Below are 17604 nucleotides of genomic sequence, written 5' to 3' on the forward strand. Positions count from 1 at the left end.
TTTTTAGCTCAGGATTTATACTTCCCCTAGAGAAAATCATCACTTTTGTCTTCTCTACTGAGATTCTAAATCCCCACTGAACTGCCCATTGATGGACTTCATTTACAGCTTCCTGCATTTTCTTCATAATGAATTTCAAATTCCTCACCCTCTTCCACATGGCTCCATCGTCAGCAAATAAAGCTACCCCCATCAGGCCCCTGCACATTTTTAAATATTTGGTCAATCATGATGTCGAACAATAGGGGACTAATTATGCTCCCCTGAGGAGTTCCATTTTCTGCAATATAGCTGGAACTTACTTCCCCATTTATTTTGACTCTTAATCGCCTTTCAGTCAGGAATGCTTCTACCCATTGGAGCATCCTGCCCCCCAGCCCTAATTGCTGCAACTTCATTACCAGGCCTCTTGTCCAAAGCATATCATATGCTTTTTCAATATGAAAAAACACTGCAACCACTGACTCTTTGTTTACTTGGGCTCTCCTAATAGCATCCTCTAAACAAATGACTGGGTCCATGGTGCTTCTTCCTCTCCTAAAACCACTCTGATAGCTTTGGAAAATTCCCTCAGTCTCTGCCCAATAATTAATTCTTTCAGTTATCATCTTTTCCATGGTTTTTCCCACCTGGGAGGTTAAGGCTATTGGTCGGTAGCTACTCGGATTATGAGGGTCCTTCCCAGGTTTCCTGATGGGTACTACTAGAGATTCTTTCCACTCACTAGGAATTACCCCCTCTACCCATATTCTATTGAACAGCAGCAGTAGCTTTTCATTTCCCTGGCCACTTAACTTATTTAGCATTTCATAGCATATTGTGTCCTTCCCTGGGGCAGACTTCTTTACCTTCCTTAGCACCTTATTTAGTTCTGCTTTTGTAAACAGGGCATCCATCCTCCCTCCTGCCTGATCATCACTGACATTCACACCGGTGTGTCGTAAAATTGTATCCTCCCTTCCTTTCTTCTCCTCCCACCTCAGGTTTTCAGAACTATGCACTTTGGCTAAAGTTCTTGCAATAACTTCTGCCTTGTCATGACTTGTAGCTGCCACTTTCTCTCCATCCCTGATCAAGGGATAATCATAACTTTTTTGTATACCTTTCATTTTCTTAATTGTACCCCACACTCTCTCAATGGGGGTTGTACGCCCCACCGAGTTACAAAAATTCTTCCAATACTCCTTTTTTGCCTTTCTCACTGCTCTTTTCACTAGAGCTTGTGCCTTTTTGTACTCAATCAAGCACTGATAGTTATGGGACCTTTTCAACAACCTAAACATTCTGTTCCTCTCCTTAACTGCCTCCTGACATTCTTTTGTCCACCATGGCACTATCCTGTTTAGGGGCCTTGGTACTGACTTTGGGATAGCTCCCCCTGCAGCAGCCACTATACCTGAGTTAATTTCCCCCCCACAACTCTTCTACACTCCCATTTTCATCAACCAGTGATAAGAATTCATCGCTCAGTTCTGTATATTTCTCCCAATCAGCTCTTTCCAGTAACCATCTGCCCCCTCCTGTAACCCCTTCATTTTGCACCTCTACCCCAACCTGAACCCTAATGGGGAAGTGGTCACTCCCCATTGTGCTCCCATTTAAAACCACCCACTCACACTTGTCAGCCACATTCCTGGACACTATGGTTAAATCTATCGCTGATTCTGTCCCTCTAGAGATGTCAACCCTGGTGGCTGACCCATCATTTAGGCAAACTAATCCTTCATCCATGTAATCTTCCAGCACATTACCATTAACATCATTCTTGTCACCCCACAATGTGCTATGTGCATTAAAATCTCCACACCAAATTATTTTCCCAGACATTTCCTTACCAATTCCTTCAAGTGACCCTAATTCCAGCTGCCTACAAGGGTTATAAAAGTTCACAATCGACACTTTCCCTTCTTTAGACCATACTTCAATAATGACGTATTCCAGGTCTTCCCCTTTCCTTACCTCACTAAACTGAAGACCCCTCTCAATGAAGGTGATAACCCCTCCACCCTTGCCAGAGTCCCTGTCCCTCCTTACTGCGATAAACCCCTTTATAACAAAGTCTAGCTTGGGGATCAGCCATGATTCTTGAATGCATATAACATTAGGCCTCACCTCCAGCTTCTCAATATACCTCTTAAATTCTTGCCCATTAGCAATCAGACTCCTTGCATTCCATTGAAGGATGTGCAGCACCATCAAAATGTAACTAATGGCTCTAAGCATGATTGCGATTGAGATGTGTTCACGTCATTACCAGCAGTTGGCTCATTAAGAGCTTCTACAACAGTTTCCCATTCCAGACCTTCAATATCCAAGAACTTCTTGGCAGACTTAACTATAATCTTAATCCTGTCAATCCTGCTCCTATACTGAGCAGTTCCGTTAATAACATCAGTCATAAAGAGCACAAAATCAAGTTTCTTAACAATAAGAGAATCATCTTGTATTTTTTTACATGTCGTGCACTCTACCTCCTTCCTGTTGTTGTCGCTCTTTGTCGTAGGCACTAGTCTGGGAACTCGCTTTACTGCTTCTGCGTATGACATTCCTTGCTCCACTTTAATTCTCTGAACTTCTCTCATTCGCTTAAACACCTCGCATCCTCCATACGCTGCACTATGATTGCCCCCACAATTACAGCATTTTTGAGTTGCCCCCTGTGCACATTCTCCATACTTGTGTTCACCTCCACACTTGCTGCATCTCGTTTTACCATTACATACGGCCGCTACATGCCCATACCTTTGACACTTGAAGCACCTCAGCGGAGGAGGGATATACATCCTAACATCATGACACATGAAACCAATAAAGACCTTTTGCGGGAGCCTCATTTCATCAAAAGTTAGTAACACTGTTAGGACTTGGACTGTTTTGGCCTCTAGAGGCCGCTGTTATTTCCTTTTCGTGTCATATTTATTTTGGCCTCTAGAGGCCGCCACTGTTCCTGTGTTTTGTGTTTTTTTTTTTTTGTTAATTGCCTGTTAGTCCTAATTATCTTCACCTGTGTCCTTAATTAGTTTGTGTATTTATACCCCTGAGTTCAGTCCTCTTGTCACGGAGTCTTTGTGCTGTTATGTTTATCTCCAGTTTCCTTTGTACTGTGTTTTGTGGATCTTCTGAGCTTTTGCATTTTTGCCTTTTTCTTTTTGAATTATACTCTGTTTTTTTTTTTGTTTTGCCCTGGATTGTATATAGTGTACATAGTATAAATAAACCTTTTGTTACTTTTTCTACTTCCGCCTCACGCCTCTGCATTTGAGTCATTCCCCTGGTGGCCTAGTGGGGGTTTGCTGGATCATCACACCAACGAACCAGGTTCGAATCCCAGCAAAACCCTAACAAACACGGACAGGCTGTCCTTCAATACACCATCCCTCTTCATCTTCAGGCGCTTTGCCTCTTTTACTTTGACATTTCTTATGCTTGCAACCAATTCCTCCATTGAATCATCTACTGGGATTCCCATTATTACTCCTCTAATCAGCTCCTTATCTCAGCCAACCACACATTTTACATTCTGACCGCAAAACTCGGTTATCTTTACTGCTCTCGATTGTTGTTCTTCATCCACACACTCTACCAGAAGTGCCCCAGACCTTGTCTTACTAGCACGTACAACTTCGCCCAACTCTTTATGCACCTGTTTCATCAATTGGATGGGACTCCAACCCGCAAAAGATTCCCCCTCATTTACAAAACTGAAAAATACCTTGTACGATTCCTTCCTCACAGATGTATCCATATCCTCCGTAATTATCCTTTGATAAGAATTCCCTTTTGATTTTTTATGCTTGGGTCCCCCATCCTCACCATACCTGTGCTCAGGTTCATCCATCCTACACTTCCTACTCTGTCACTTCCTACCGGCAACTCCTGACCATTCACAGTCCAGCAGCCACCGCTGATCCCATCCTGGCAAAGTCCCCTTCTAAGAACGGCGTATTTATACACAGCAGAGCAGACCAGGAAGTGAATGCCGGCAAGGTGGAAGTCCCGTCCCGGATTCGGATTGCGCTGAACTGGGAGATAGGAAATCTTCGGAGTGGAAATCCAGGGCGGATCATGACAGAGTCATGAAATATCCAACCAGGATTCTGCCAGAAGTTTGTTCATGGTAAACAAAAATGTTTGGTCAAGGTGAATCTTGCAAAGAAACATTTTACCCAAATATTAGGTGTGCTGTATGTATATTTTTGATCCTGTATGTATAATTTTGACCCTGTGTTGATTTCAGAAAACCCAAAGGGGGGGAAATATTCTCATCTCATTATCTCTAACCACTTTATCCTTCTACAGGGTCACAGGCAAGCTGGAGCCTATCCCAGCTGACTACGGGCGAAAGGCGGGGTACACCCTGGACAAGTCGCCAGGTCATCACAGGGCTGACACATAGACACAGACAACCATTCACACTCACATTCACACCTACGGTCAATTTAGAGTCACCAGTTAACCTAACCTGCATGTCTTTGGACTGTGGGGGAAACCGGAGCACCCGGAGGAAACCCACGCGGACACGGGGAGAACATGCAAACTCCGCACAGAAAGGCCCTCGCCGGCCACGGGGCTCGAACCTGGACCTTCTTGCTGTGAGGCGACAGCGCTAACCACTACACCACCGTGCCGCCGGGAAACATTTATTTATTTATTTATTTATTTTTGCATACAAGTTTACATACAGTCATCTTGGATATGAATGTCATGGCAATATTTGGGTTTTCAATAATTTATCTGAACTGTTCTTTTTCTGTGACAGAATGTAAATAAGATACATTTTTTTTTTTACACCCTGTATATATATTGTGTAATATATATATATATATATATATATATATATATATATATATATATACACACACAGTGGTGCTTGAAAGTTTGTGAACCCTTTAGAATTTTCTATATTTCTGCATAAATATGACCTAAAACATCATCGGATTTTCACACAAGTCCTAAAAGTAGATAAAGAGAACAGAGTTAAACAAATGAGACAAAAATATTATACTTGGTCATTTATTTATTGAGGAAAATTATACAATATTACATATCTGTGAGTGGCAAAAGTATGTGAACCTCTAGGATTAGCAGTTAATTTGAAGGTGAAATTAGAGTCAGGTGTTTTCAATCAATGGGATGACAATCAGGTGTGAGTGGGCACCCTGTTTTACAACCCCAATTCCAAAACAGTTGGTATGCTATGTAAACTGTAAGTAAAAACTGAATATGATAATTTGCAAATCATGGAAACCCTATATTTCATTGAAAATAGTGCAAAGACAACAGATCAAATCTTGAAACTGAGAAATGTTATTGTTTTTTGAAAAATATATCCTCATTTTGAATTTGGTGTCAGCAACACATTTCAAAAAAGTTAGGACACTGGCATGTTTACCACTGTGTTGCATCACCTCTACTTTTAACAACACTCTGTAAACATTTGGGAACTGAGGAGACCAGTTGCTGTAGTTTTGAAAGAGAAATGTTGTTCCATTCTTGCCCGTTATACAATTTCAGTTGCTCAACAGTTTGGGGTCTCCTTTGTCGTATTTTGCACTTCATAATGCGCCAAATGTTTTAAATGCGAGAGAGGTCAGGACTGCAGGCAGGCCAGTTTAGCACCCGGACTCTTTTACTAGAGCCATGCAATTTTAATATGTGCAGAAAGCGGTTGGGCATTGTCTTGCTGAAAGAAGGAGGGCCTTCCCTGAAAAAGATTTTGTCTGTATGGCAGCATATTGCTCTGAAACGTGTATATATCATTCAGCATTCATGATGCCTTCCCAGATGTACAAGCTACCCATGTCATGTGCACTAATGCACCCTCATACCATCACAGATGCTGGCTTTTGAACTGTGCACTGATAACAAGCCGGATGATGGTCCCTCTCCTCTTTAGCCTGGAGGACGTGGTGTCCATGATTTCTAAAAAGAATTTCTACTTTTGATTCGTCAGACCTTGGGACAGTTTTCCACTTCGCCTCAGTCCATTGTAAAAGAGCTCGGGCCCAGAGAAGGTGGTGCTGTTTCTGGATGTTGTTTATATCTGGTTTTAACTTGCATTTGTGGATGCAGTAATGAGCTGTTTTCACAGACGATGGTTTTCTGAAGTGTTCCTGAGCCCATACAGTGATTTCCACTACAGACACGTGTCTGCTTTTAATGCAGTGTCTCCTGAGGGCCTGAAGATCACAGGCATCCAATGTCAGTTTTCAGCCTTGTTTCTTGCATACAGAAATTTCTCCAGATTCTCAGAATCTTTTAACTATATTATGTGCCATAGATGATGTGATCCCCAAATTCTTTACAGTTTTACATTGAGGAACGTTATTCTTAAATTATTGCACTGTTTGCCCACGCAGTCTTTCACAGAGCGGTGAACCCCTCCCCATCTTTACTTTTGAGAGACTCCGCCTCTCTGGGATGCTCTTTTTATACCCAATCATATTTCTGACCTGTTGCCAATTAACCAAATTAGTTTTTTTTAAGCATTACATAACTTTTTCAGTCTTTTGTTGCCCCGTCCCAACTTTTCTGAAACGTGTTGCTGAAATCAAATTCAAAATGAGCATATCTTTTTCAAAAAACAATAAAATTTCTCAGTTTCAACATTTGGCATGTTGTCTTTGTATTATTTTCAATGAGATATAGGGTTTCCATGATTTTGCAAATCTTCACATTCTGTTTTGATTTATGTTTTACACAGTGTGCCAACGTTTTTGGAATTGGGGTTGTATTTAAAGAACAGGAATCTATCAAAGTCTGATTTTCACAATACATGTTTGAGGAGGTGTATCATGGCACAAACAAAGGAGATTTCTGAGGACCTCAGAAAAAGCATTGTTGATGCTCATCAGGCTGGAAAAGGTTACAAAACCATCTCTAAAGACTTTGGACTCCACCAATCCACAGTCAGACAGATTGTGTATAAATGGTGGAAATTCAAGACCACTGTTACCCTCCCCAGAACTCAGAATTCATTTATTTGGATCTTCAACAAACATACATAAAAAAGCAAAAATACTTGAAATAGGGAATATGAAAGATCCAGGGGACCTACATTAAGGTAATGAAAATAAAACCGCTATCATGCAGGCCACCATAGGCTCCTTGCAAGAACGACCAACAAAGTGTGGTCGACCAACAAAGATCACTCCAAGATCAAAGCATGTAATAGTCGGTGAGGTCACAAAGGACCCCAGGGTAACGTCTAAGCAGCTGAAGGCCTCTCTCACATTGGCTAATATTAATGTTCATGAGTCATCAGGAGAACACTGAACAACAATGGTGTGCATGGCAGGGTTGCAAGGAGAAAGCCACTGCTCTCCAAAAAGAACATTGCTGCTCGTCTGCAGTTTGCTAAAGATCATGTGGACAAGCCAGAAGGCTATTGGAAAAATGTTTTGTGGACGGATGAGACCAAAATCGAACTTTTTGGTTTAAATTAGAAGCGTTATGTTTGGAGAAAGGAAAACACTGCATTCTAGCATAAGAACCTTATCCCATCTGTGAAACATGGTGGTGGTAGTATCATGGTTTGGGCCTGTTTTGCTGCATCTGAGCCAGGACGGCTTGCCATCATTGATGGAACAATGAATTGTGAATTATACCAGCGAATTCTAAAGGAAAATGTCAGGACATCTGTCCATGAACTGAATCTCAAGAGAAGGTGGGTCATGCAGCAAGACAACGACCTGAAGCACACAAGTCGTTCTACCAAAGAATGGTTAAAGAAGAATAAAGTTAATGTTTTGGAATGGCCAAGTCAAAGTCCTGACCTTAATCCAATGGAAATGTTGTGGAAGGACCTGAAGTGAGTAGTTCATGTGAGGAAACCCACCAACATCCCAGAGTTGAAGCTGTTCTGTACGGAGGAATGGGCTAAAATTCCTCCAAGCCGGTGTGCAGGACTGATCAACAGTTACCAGAAATGTTTAGTTGCAGTTATTGCTGCACAAGGGGGTCACACCAGATACTGAAAGCAAAGGTTCACATACTGTTGCCACTCACAGATATGTAATATTGGATCATTTTCCTCAATAAATAAATGACCAAGTATAATATTTTTGTCTCATTTGTTTAACTGGGTTCTCTTGATCTACTTTTAGGACTTGTGTGAAAATCTGATGATGTTTTAGGTCACATTTATGCAGAAATATGGAAAATTCTAAAGGGTTCACAAACTTTCAAGCACATATATATATATATATATATATATATATATATATATATATATATATATATATATAATCCTTTCTATACATATTCTTTATTTACAAAAACCGTTTATTTTTACACATCAAGATTTTCCAAAGTCCATTCTAATAAATAAAAACATTGACAAATTACACAATTTGATTATAATTACATTATGTAAGAACAACAAAAGTGAAATTGTAATTGAGATTTGTTCATAAAGTTGAAAAAGAAATTTTTTTTTTTTTTTGCAATATCGCCCAGCCCTACCACAGCACTGTTGAATTGTTAAATCTAATTGCTTAGAGGGTGCTAATTTACTCCAGTAATACAGTTGCAAATCACAGGTTTATATTACTTCACTTAAGCTCCAGCTTGCCTGCGACCCTGTAGAACAGGATAAAGCGGCTAGAGATAATGAGATGAGAGACTTGTTCTAATACTTAAAAAGAGAGGCTGGTTAGGGAATATTTGTTTATAGTTATAAATTTGTTTATCACATAAGTGATAACAAGAAGCAACTTGCTCCACAGATGTCCCACAACAGTAACTCTAACTACAAATCAATAAAAGCACAATACACTGTTCATTAATAAATAATTAAGACAATTTAAAAAGAAATTACAAAAATTACAATTGTACAATTTACAGTTGTAATAATTGGAAAATTGCTGTTGTGTAAGAGGAATAAATAAATAAATAAGACATGCGGTTAGGCTAATATGGGACGGCCTTGGGCTGAGGTGCCCTTGAGCGAGGAACCTAACTCCCAACTCCTCCCTGAGCGCTGTTAGCATGGCTGCCCACTGCTCTGGGTATGCGTGTGTGCTCATTGCTCACGTGTGTGCGCGCATGTGTGTGTTCACTGCTTCAGATGGGTTAAATGCAGAGAGGAATTTCACAAGTGTGTGATGAATAAAGTTGTTCTTTCTTTCTTTCTTTCTTTCTTTCTTTCTTTCTTTCTTTCTTTCTTTCTTTCTTTCTTTCTTTCTTTCTTTCTGTCTAAACACTTAGGCTATAGTGTTATGGGAAAATCGTCAGCTTAACCAGTACTTCCTTATCATTCATTATTTTTCCTATAACAGCACTCCCCATCATTGATTGATTAATAATTTCTGACTTTCTGTTGATAATTGACATCATAACTTAAGCACTGTTTTATTAATTTTTGGATTTTGTATTCTTTCTGCTTAACCCTTTCTCAGGCTGAGGTTCCAGAAAAAATTAAGAAGTCACAAGTTTGCACTGAGGAACGAGCACACTCAGACTTGACTGACACTCAAATAGATAAATCTCACAAAGGTTTCACAGGAAAGCAGAGGAGCTTGTTGAATGTCAGGGCAACAGGCATGCTTCCCAAAGAGGGAAAACAAAGACATATTGAACATTGCTGGTCAGAAAACAACACAAAAAAGGCTGTTACAGAAGAGGGTCTTGTTGGCCTAGAACTCCATGACAAAGTTTTGTCTCCGGAGAGAGCAGTCACAATGGAAGATAGCAAAGACTTGAAGATATACTCTGAGTGTACAAGATGTATCTCAGGTGTGTATGTAGAGGCTACTAAAGAACGACTGTCAATCTACCAAGCCGAGAAAAAAAACATGATTACAAAAGGTACTGCATTCCGACTGCTGGAGGCTCAAGCATCCAATGGATATGTGATCGATCCAATCAGTAATCGAAAACTATCAGTTACTGAGGCTGTAGAAATGGGAGTGGTTAGCCTAGTGTTTAAAAACAACCTTCTCTCTGCTGAACGTGCTGTGACTGGATGCAATGATCCATCCTGTGGTACGGTAATTTCTCTATTTCAGGCCATGAAGAAGGATCTGATCGTTAAATCTCATGGTATTCGTCTTTTGAAGTTTCAAATTGCCACAGGTGGAATCATTGACCCTAAAGACAAACACCGTCTTCCAGTGGAAGTGGCGTACAACCGTGGCCTTTTTGATGAAGAGATGAAGAGAATGCTTACTGACCCTTCTTGTGATCCAAAAGGTTTCTTTGACCCAAACACAGAGAGGTATCTGACTTACCCTCAGATGATGGAGCAATGCATAACTGACTCTGCAACCAAGCTTTCTTTCTTACTGCTGAAGGAGAAGGAGCAGGAAAGAAAGACATATTTATCTGTTTAGGAAAGTCTCATTGATCATCAGACATACTATATCATTACTGTGCCAAGGTCTTAACCACATGGAAAGAAAAGCTGGAAACAAAAATACTTTCATAAAGTAATGAAATTAAAAATTTCTACATTTAAAAACTACCATAAAGAAAACAAAGTCAATATTTGGTGAATATTTGACAACTCTTTGCCCTTAAAAATTCATCAGTAATTTTGGGTACAAATTGTGCAGTTTTGTAAGATAATTTGCTGGCATATTTTACTGAGCATCTCAGAGAATCTGCCACAGTTCTGGAGACTTTGACTGCTGCACTTGCTTCTGTTTTGCAGATAATCCCTAACAGCCTTCTTTATGTTTTTGTTTGAAAATTGGCATACTATATAATACAGTCACCTCTGAAAGTATTGGAACTGCAAGGCCAATTCTTTTGTTTTTGCTATAAACTGAAGACATTTGGACTTGAGATCAAAATATGAATATGAGATGATCGATCAGAATTTCAGCTTTCATTGCCTGATATTTACAACTAGATGTGTTAAGAGACATTTTTGTCTTTATGCACACATTTTTCAAGTGATCAGAAATATTGGAACACGACTGCCGAGTGTTTCTTGTTGCCGAAGTGTGCCCTGTTAAATTGATTGTTTAAACAGTTAATAGTTCTGAACGTTTACTCTTGGTTTGAGCCCTGGGATTTGCCCACAAAGACAAAAACAAAAGAATCCATCTTGTTTTTCCAATCTGTTTGGAAGGGACTGTATGTTACTTTCTTTACTGACCTACAAATATTGTTCTGTATTTTTTTTTTTTTTCGAAAAGTAATATTTGGAAATCTAAAATGGTTTTACTGACCCAATAATGCAGAAATAAACATCCAAGACATAATTTGTAGGAAAAATAGGGTGCCTAAGACTTTTGCACAGTACACTATATCACCAAAGGTTTTTGGACACCTGACCATTACACCCATATGTGGGCCTTCCTCAAACTGTTGGCACAAACCTGGAAGTACACACATGTCTAAAAGTCTTTCTATTGCTATAGCATTACAGTTTCCAAATTCAACTAAGAGGCCCTGTTCTAACACAAGGGAGGTCAATAAACATGATTTGCCAAAGTTAGAGTAGAAGACCTCAAGTGGCCTGCATAGAGCCCTGACCTTAATATCACTGAACACAATGATAACTGTCCAAAAGTCTGGACATTAGTATGACACTGATGTCGTCATCATCATCTTCATAGACCAGTCTGTACATAAACCAGTCTTCAGCGGACCAGTTTCGTGCAGGCACCCTGCCCATCACTTAATTTGCAGACAGGCAATTTGAATCACATTCATCTTCTTTTGGGTCCACTTCATCATATCCCATGAGCCCATTTCTCTCTATCAGGACCTCAGCAATAACCTGGACTGATCCAACAGAGTAAATGGGTCCACTTGGGATCCTAGATCCAGCTACTCACAAGAAGGTTATCAGTTACGGAGGCCACACACCAAAATCTAGTCCAGTAATGAAATTCAGTGTTACTGGGGAAGCCATGACCTATAGGTTAGAGAAGCAGGGTTTGGGACCAAAATGTTTGGGACCACAAGGTTGCTGGTTTGATTCTCTGGATCAGCCGAAATGGCTGAAGTGCCCTTGAGCAAGGCACCTAACTCCAAATGCTTCCCAGGCTGCTCTGGTTATAGTGTACATCCCTCTGGATAAGAGTGTCTGCTCAATGCCTGCAATGTAATGTAATGATCAAAGACAGTTTGAGGGCATCACAGACCTAAATACTGGAGTGAAATACAGCAAAAACTTTGCCTGTAAATTTGAAGCTGTCTTATAAAGGTGTCTCATGGCAGAAGGATCTGGTTTATGCTTACTGAAGGCATGACCACAGTGTACTGTATAGCCTTTACCATATCAGTGGTTCTGGATCAGCCTCATGTTCCAGCCCTGGCTCGGGAACTGGTTCAAGGTCTGTCTTGAGATGAGGAAGCTTTAATGCTACTGGGTCTACTTTTCCAAAAGTTTCTCCACATCTTCCTACGTCTCTCCAAACTTTGGCTGACGGTGCAGTTCAAGAGTGAACAGTGGACTGAATACACAAAATAAGGCAGACTCTAACAGCATTAGCACTCAGAAGAAAATGTTGCTTTAAGGACAAGAAAATATTACCACTGTCAGAAGCACAGTGCTTTTTGTAATTTTTTTTTTTCAAAAAAATCATTCTGATCTGCATGTAGTTATTATGGGGCTTGTAACTTCTGATGTATCCTACTGACTTACATGTTTCTTTTCATAGCAGATTGTTGTAGGGTTTGTTTGGTGTTTTTCTTTTGTTACATTACATATAACTGGTAAAATCATGCTTTTTGTGTAATAAAAAGATAATACAGTGGAATCTTGTTTTTTATTATTACTGTTGTCAGCATCATTAGTATATCTGCTCTTGGATATTTCCTTTTCCATGAAGCATACTTAATGTCATAATGTTAAAATTAAATTCTAAATTTAACAGTTAAATTGTATGTTAATTTTTTTTCCTATAGAATATTGTTTCTAAAATGAATCACAAGGTCTTGTGTGTGGAATTTTCGATACAAAATTCCAAGGCTATAGATAAAGTGAATGTGTAAATAAACTATTTTAAAAATGGTTATTTTTGTCTGGATTTGGCATCTGTCTATAACATCTCTGTACCTCACCTTCACATGTCTGAAAATGGAAACAACATAGGATAATAGTAGTCCATGTCCATTATGATAAATTAACAATCAACTAAAATTCATTTTAAAAATTGTATTCATTAAAAGTCACTTCATGTCTTAAAGTAATGATGGATGTCGTTTCTCTTTACTGAGCTGAGCGGTTCTTGACATAATATGGATTACTACAGTTGTGGAATAGGGCTGTTTACTGTATTTTTATTATTTACTATTTACTGTTTGAGCTCAAATACGTTAAGAAGGCAAGAAATTGCACTAATTAACTTTTGACGAGGCACAGCTGTTAACTGAAAAGCATTCCATGTGACTACCTCATGAAGCTGGTTAAGATAATGCCAATAGTGTACAAAACGTCATCAAGGTAAACAGTGGGTACTTTGAAGAATCTAAAATATGAACAAAATTTTGGTTTTTTAACACTTTTTTTAAACATACAATTCCATATATGTTCCATATTTATTTATTGTTTTGATGTCTTCAGTATTGTTCTACAATGTAGAAAATAGTCAACATACAGAAATGAGTAGGTGAATGAGGAGGTGTGTCCAAAACTTTGACTGGTACTTTAAACTTTCAAAAAACACAATATTTCTATTAATATGGGACAATTTATTTTTTAAACAGTGGTGTTATACTGTTGATGCCCAGCATTGTTATATGTTACCTCTGGGTGATATTATTTGTAAATATTAGTTTCCACTGTTATGCTGATGACACACAGTTGTATGTTTCTGCAAAACCAGATGAGACACCAGCTTAATAGAATTGAGGAATGTGTAAAGGACATTAGACACTAGATGCTTATTAACTTCCTTCGGCTTAACTCTGACAAGACTGAAGTACTTGTACTAGGACCACATGCAGCTAGAAGTAAGTTTTCTGATTACACAGTAACTCTGGATGGCCTTTCTGTTTCTTCACATGCAGCAGTAAAATACCTTGGGGTGATTATTGGCCCCAGTCTTTCATTCGAGACTCACATTGATAACATTACCTGGATAGTGGTTAGTGCTGTAGTGGTTAATGCTGTCGCTTCACAGCAAGAAGGTCCAGGTTCGAGCCCCGTGGCCGGCAAGGGCCTTTCTGTGCGGAGTTTGCATGCTCTCCCCGTATCCGCGTGGGTTTCCTCCGGGTGCTCCGGTTTCCCCCACAGTCCAAAGACATGCAGGTTAGGTTAACTGGTGACTCTAAATTGACCATAGATGTGAGTGTGAATGGTTGTCTGTGTCTATGTGTCAGCCCTGTGATGACCTGGCGACTTGTCCAGGGTGTACCCCGCCTTTCGCCCGTAGTCAGCTGGGATAGGCTCCAGCTTGCCTGCGACCCTGTAGAAGGATAAAGCGGCTAGAGATAATGAGATGAGATGAGTATTGTTCTACAATGTAGAAAATAGTCAACATACAGAAATGAGTAGGTGAATGAGGAGGTGTGTCCAAAACTTTGACTGGTACTTTAAACTTTCAAAAAACACAATATTTCTATTAATATGGGACAATTTATTTTTTAAACAGTGGTGTTATACTGTTGATGCCCAGCATTGTTATATGTTACCTCTGGGTGATATTATTTGTAAATATTAGTTTCCACTGTTATGCTGATGACACACAGTTGTATGTTTCTGCAAAACCAGATGAGACACCAGCTTAATAGAATTGAGGAATGTGTAAAGGACATTAGACACTAGATGCTTATTAACTTCCTTCGGCTTAACTCTGACAAGACTGAAGTACTTGTACTAGGACCACATGCAGCTAGAAGTAAGTTTTCTGATTACACAGTAACTCTGGATGGCCTTTCTGTTTCTTCACATGCAGCAGTAAAATACCTTGGGGTGATTATTGGCCCCAGTCTTTCATTCGAGACTCACATTGATAACATTACCTGGATAGTGGTTAGTGCTGTAGTGGTTAATGCTGTCGCTTCACAGCAAGAAGGTCCAGGTTCGAGCCCCGTGGCCGGCAAGGGCCTTTCTGTGCGGAGTTTGCATGCTCTCCCCGTATCCGCGTGGGTTTCCTCCGGGTGCTCCGGTTTCCCCCACAGTCCAAAGACATGCAGGTTAGGTTAACTGGTGACTCTAAATTGACCATAGATGTGAGTGTGAATGGTTGTCTGTGTCTATGTGTCAGCCCTGTGATGACCTGGCGACTTGTCCAGGGTGTACCCCGCCTTTTGCCCGTAGTCAGCTGGGATAGGCTCCCTCTTGCCTGCGACCCTGTAGAACAGGATAAAGCAGCTAGAGATAATGAGATGAGATGAGAAATTTAATGTCACTACATGACGCAGAAAAACTAGTTCATACTTTCGTTACCTCCAGGTTGGATTATTGTAATGCCTTACTGTCTGGATGTTCCAATAAGTGCATAAACAAGATCCAGTTAGTTCAAAATGCAGCAGCAAGAGTCCTTACTAGAACTAGAAAATATGACCACATCACCCCTGTCTTATCCACACTGCATTGGCTCCCAATCAAATTTCGTATTGATTATAAAATACTACTATTGGCCTTTAAAACACTGACTGGTCTTGCACCACAGTACCTGAGTGAACTTCTGGTCCTTTATGACCTGCCACGCCAACTTAGATCAAAAGGTGCATGCTATCTGCTGGTACCTCATATAGTGAAGGTAACATCAGGGGGCAGAGCCTTTTCTTACAAAGCCCCACAGTTATGAAGCAGCCTTCCAAGTAATGTTCAGGAATCAGACACAGTCTCAACATTTAAGTCGAGGCTGAAAACATATCTGTTTAGTCAAGCCTTTTGTTAATGGTGTTTATGAGGTAAAGGTGTAGATCTGGAGGGTCCTCAGACATAGTGTTTTGGTAAACTGGGATGTATGGATGCTGTCAGTCCCCCACTCGCTTGCTCACCCAAGTTTGTTGATGGTGTAGTGGCTGTTGCTTTATGTCCCGGGGCTCCCTCATCCCTGTGTTACCTTCTGGCTCTCTCTTTTTAGTTATGCTGTCATAGTTAGTTTTGCCAGAGTCCCTGCTTGTACTCAGCACAAAATGTATACTGTACCTACTTATTCAGGTGACATTGGGCATACCTAACAATCTGTGTTTTCTCGCTCCCCCCCCCCCCAAAAAAAAAAAAAAAACCTGTCCCTCTGAGTTACATGTCAATCCTGGGATTAAGGTGCTGACCTCTTCTGCTCCTCGGACCTGCCTGATCCATCCTTATGCCCTAGGTCTGGTTGGAGTCTCATCACATCGCTCCTGTGGAGGACGGCCCCATATGGACAGTTGAAACTCACACTTGGAAGACACTCTGGACACTTACAGTAATGCTTTTGTGGCTGAGGACTACAGTTGGCTTGCTAACTTTGGGACTGCAGTTGTCATGAACAGTTTTGCACTCAAGTTTCCATTAATGAAGAGTTTATAACATCAACGAAACTGACTTCATGTTAAAACTGTTAATGTTATAGTCATGTTGTCTGTTGTTGTCCAGGTGAGGATGGGTTCCCTTTTGAGTCTGGTTCCTCTCGAGGTTTCTTCCTCATGTCGTCTGGGGTTTTTCCTTGCCACCGTCGCCACAGGCTTGCTCATTGGGGATAGATTAGGGATAAAATTGGCTCATGTCTTGGGTAATTCAGATTCTGTAAAGCTGCTTTGGGACAATGTCTATTGTTAAAAGCACTGTACAAACAAACTTGACTTGACATGACATTGTTAAAACACTCCATAGCATTTAGCTGGTTTCTGGATTTAAAGCATTTGAAGTGCATGCAAGTTCATTTTTGTTGTTATATCAGAGGCTTTTGTAAACAAATGTTGGGAGTGTTCATTTGTTATCTTCTGTTGCATTCTCTTTTTTCGCCACATGACCACAGTCTACCTCCGTGACACTGTCTGTGGTTGACGTTGCAGGCTGGTGTCTCAGCACTCCAACTCCAACCATTTTGTTTTCTGCCATTGTAAGATGAAGCACAGTGCTCCAAATGTGGATTTTTTTTGTCAAAACCATTGCCTATTAGCTAGGTTGATGTGTATACTTTTCTGCAGGATGCAGGATCCAAAGCAGTCAGCACAGACTCCTACTGACTAAGAACTGCATGTATAGCAGGGGTCTGAACATTCCATCTGGTGGGGCAAAGAGGCTTCAAACAGGTGAAATTGTGCTGTCCTAATAGATTGCCTTGAATTTGCCAGACAGATGTTAAAAGTAGGCTACCTAATTAATGAACTAAACCCAGTGTGTAAAAAGTTATCCTTTTCATTTTTGGAGCTCTTTGAATTTGATGGTATTTATTTGGACCTGAAATGAGTTGTGGCCCCTTTGTTGCCTCACTGGAAAAATAAATAAATAAATAAATTCCTAGAATTGCCATTGCTTTGACATACATATCAATTTGGGGTATGTTGATTACTTTAATGGTAAAATATAAAGTGTAATTCTGGATTATTATCCCTTTAATTTTCAATAACGGCCCTATTCTCACCCACCTCCAAGTCACCTACTCCTGCATCATCTTCCTGTTATCCCCATCAATCTCTCTTTTCTTTTAATCCATTAGAGTAAATATGTGACTACATACAGTATCTTGCAAAAGTATTCATCCCCCT

General features: G+C 40.1%; 1 protein-coding gene across 2 annotated transcripts in view; it reads left to right on the forward strand.

The window, feature by feature from the left end:
- Window positions 1–12716, forward strand: part of si:ch211-212k18.13 (ubiquitin carboxyl-terminal hydrolase 47) — a 60130-nt gene extending 47414 nt beyond the window's left edge. The window contains exon 16 of one of the 2 annotated variants that reach the window (XM_060914237.1): window positions 9399–12716. In XM_060914237.1, the coding sequence (XP_060770220.1) occupies window positions 9399–10331 (933 nt within the window). In that variant the 3' untranslated portion in view covers window positions 10332–12716. Of the gene's footprint in view, window positions 1–4299; window positions 4399–9398 lie in introns of those variants that run through there. The other variant, XM_060914322.1, reaches the window with a different exon arrangement.
- Window positions 12717–17604: the final 4888 nt, after the last annotated feature.

The sequence above is a fragment of the Neoarius graeffei genome, chromosome 1 (genome assembly GCF_027579695.1).
Source record: "Neoarius graeffei isolate fNeoGra1 chromosome 1, fNeoGra1.pri, whole genome shotgun sequence".
Lineage (NCBI taxonomy): Eukaryota > Metazoa > Chordata > Actinopteri > Siluriformes > Ariidae > Neoarius > Neoarius graeffei.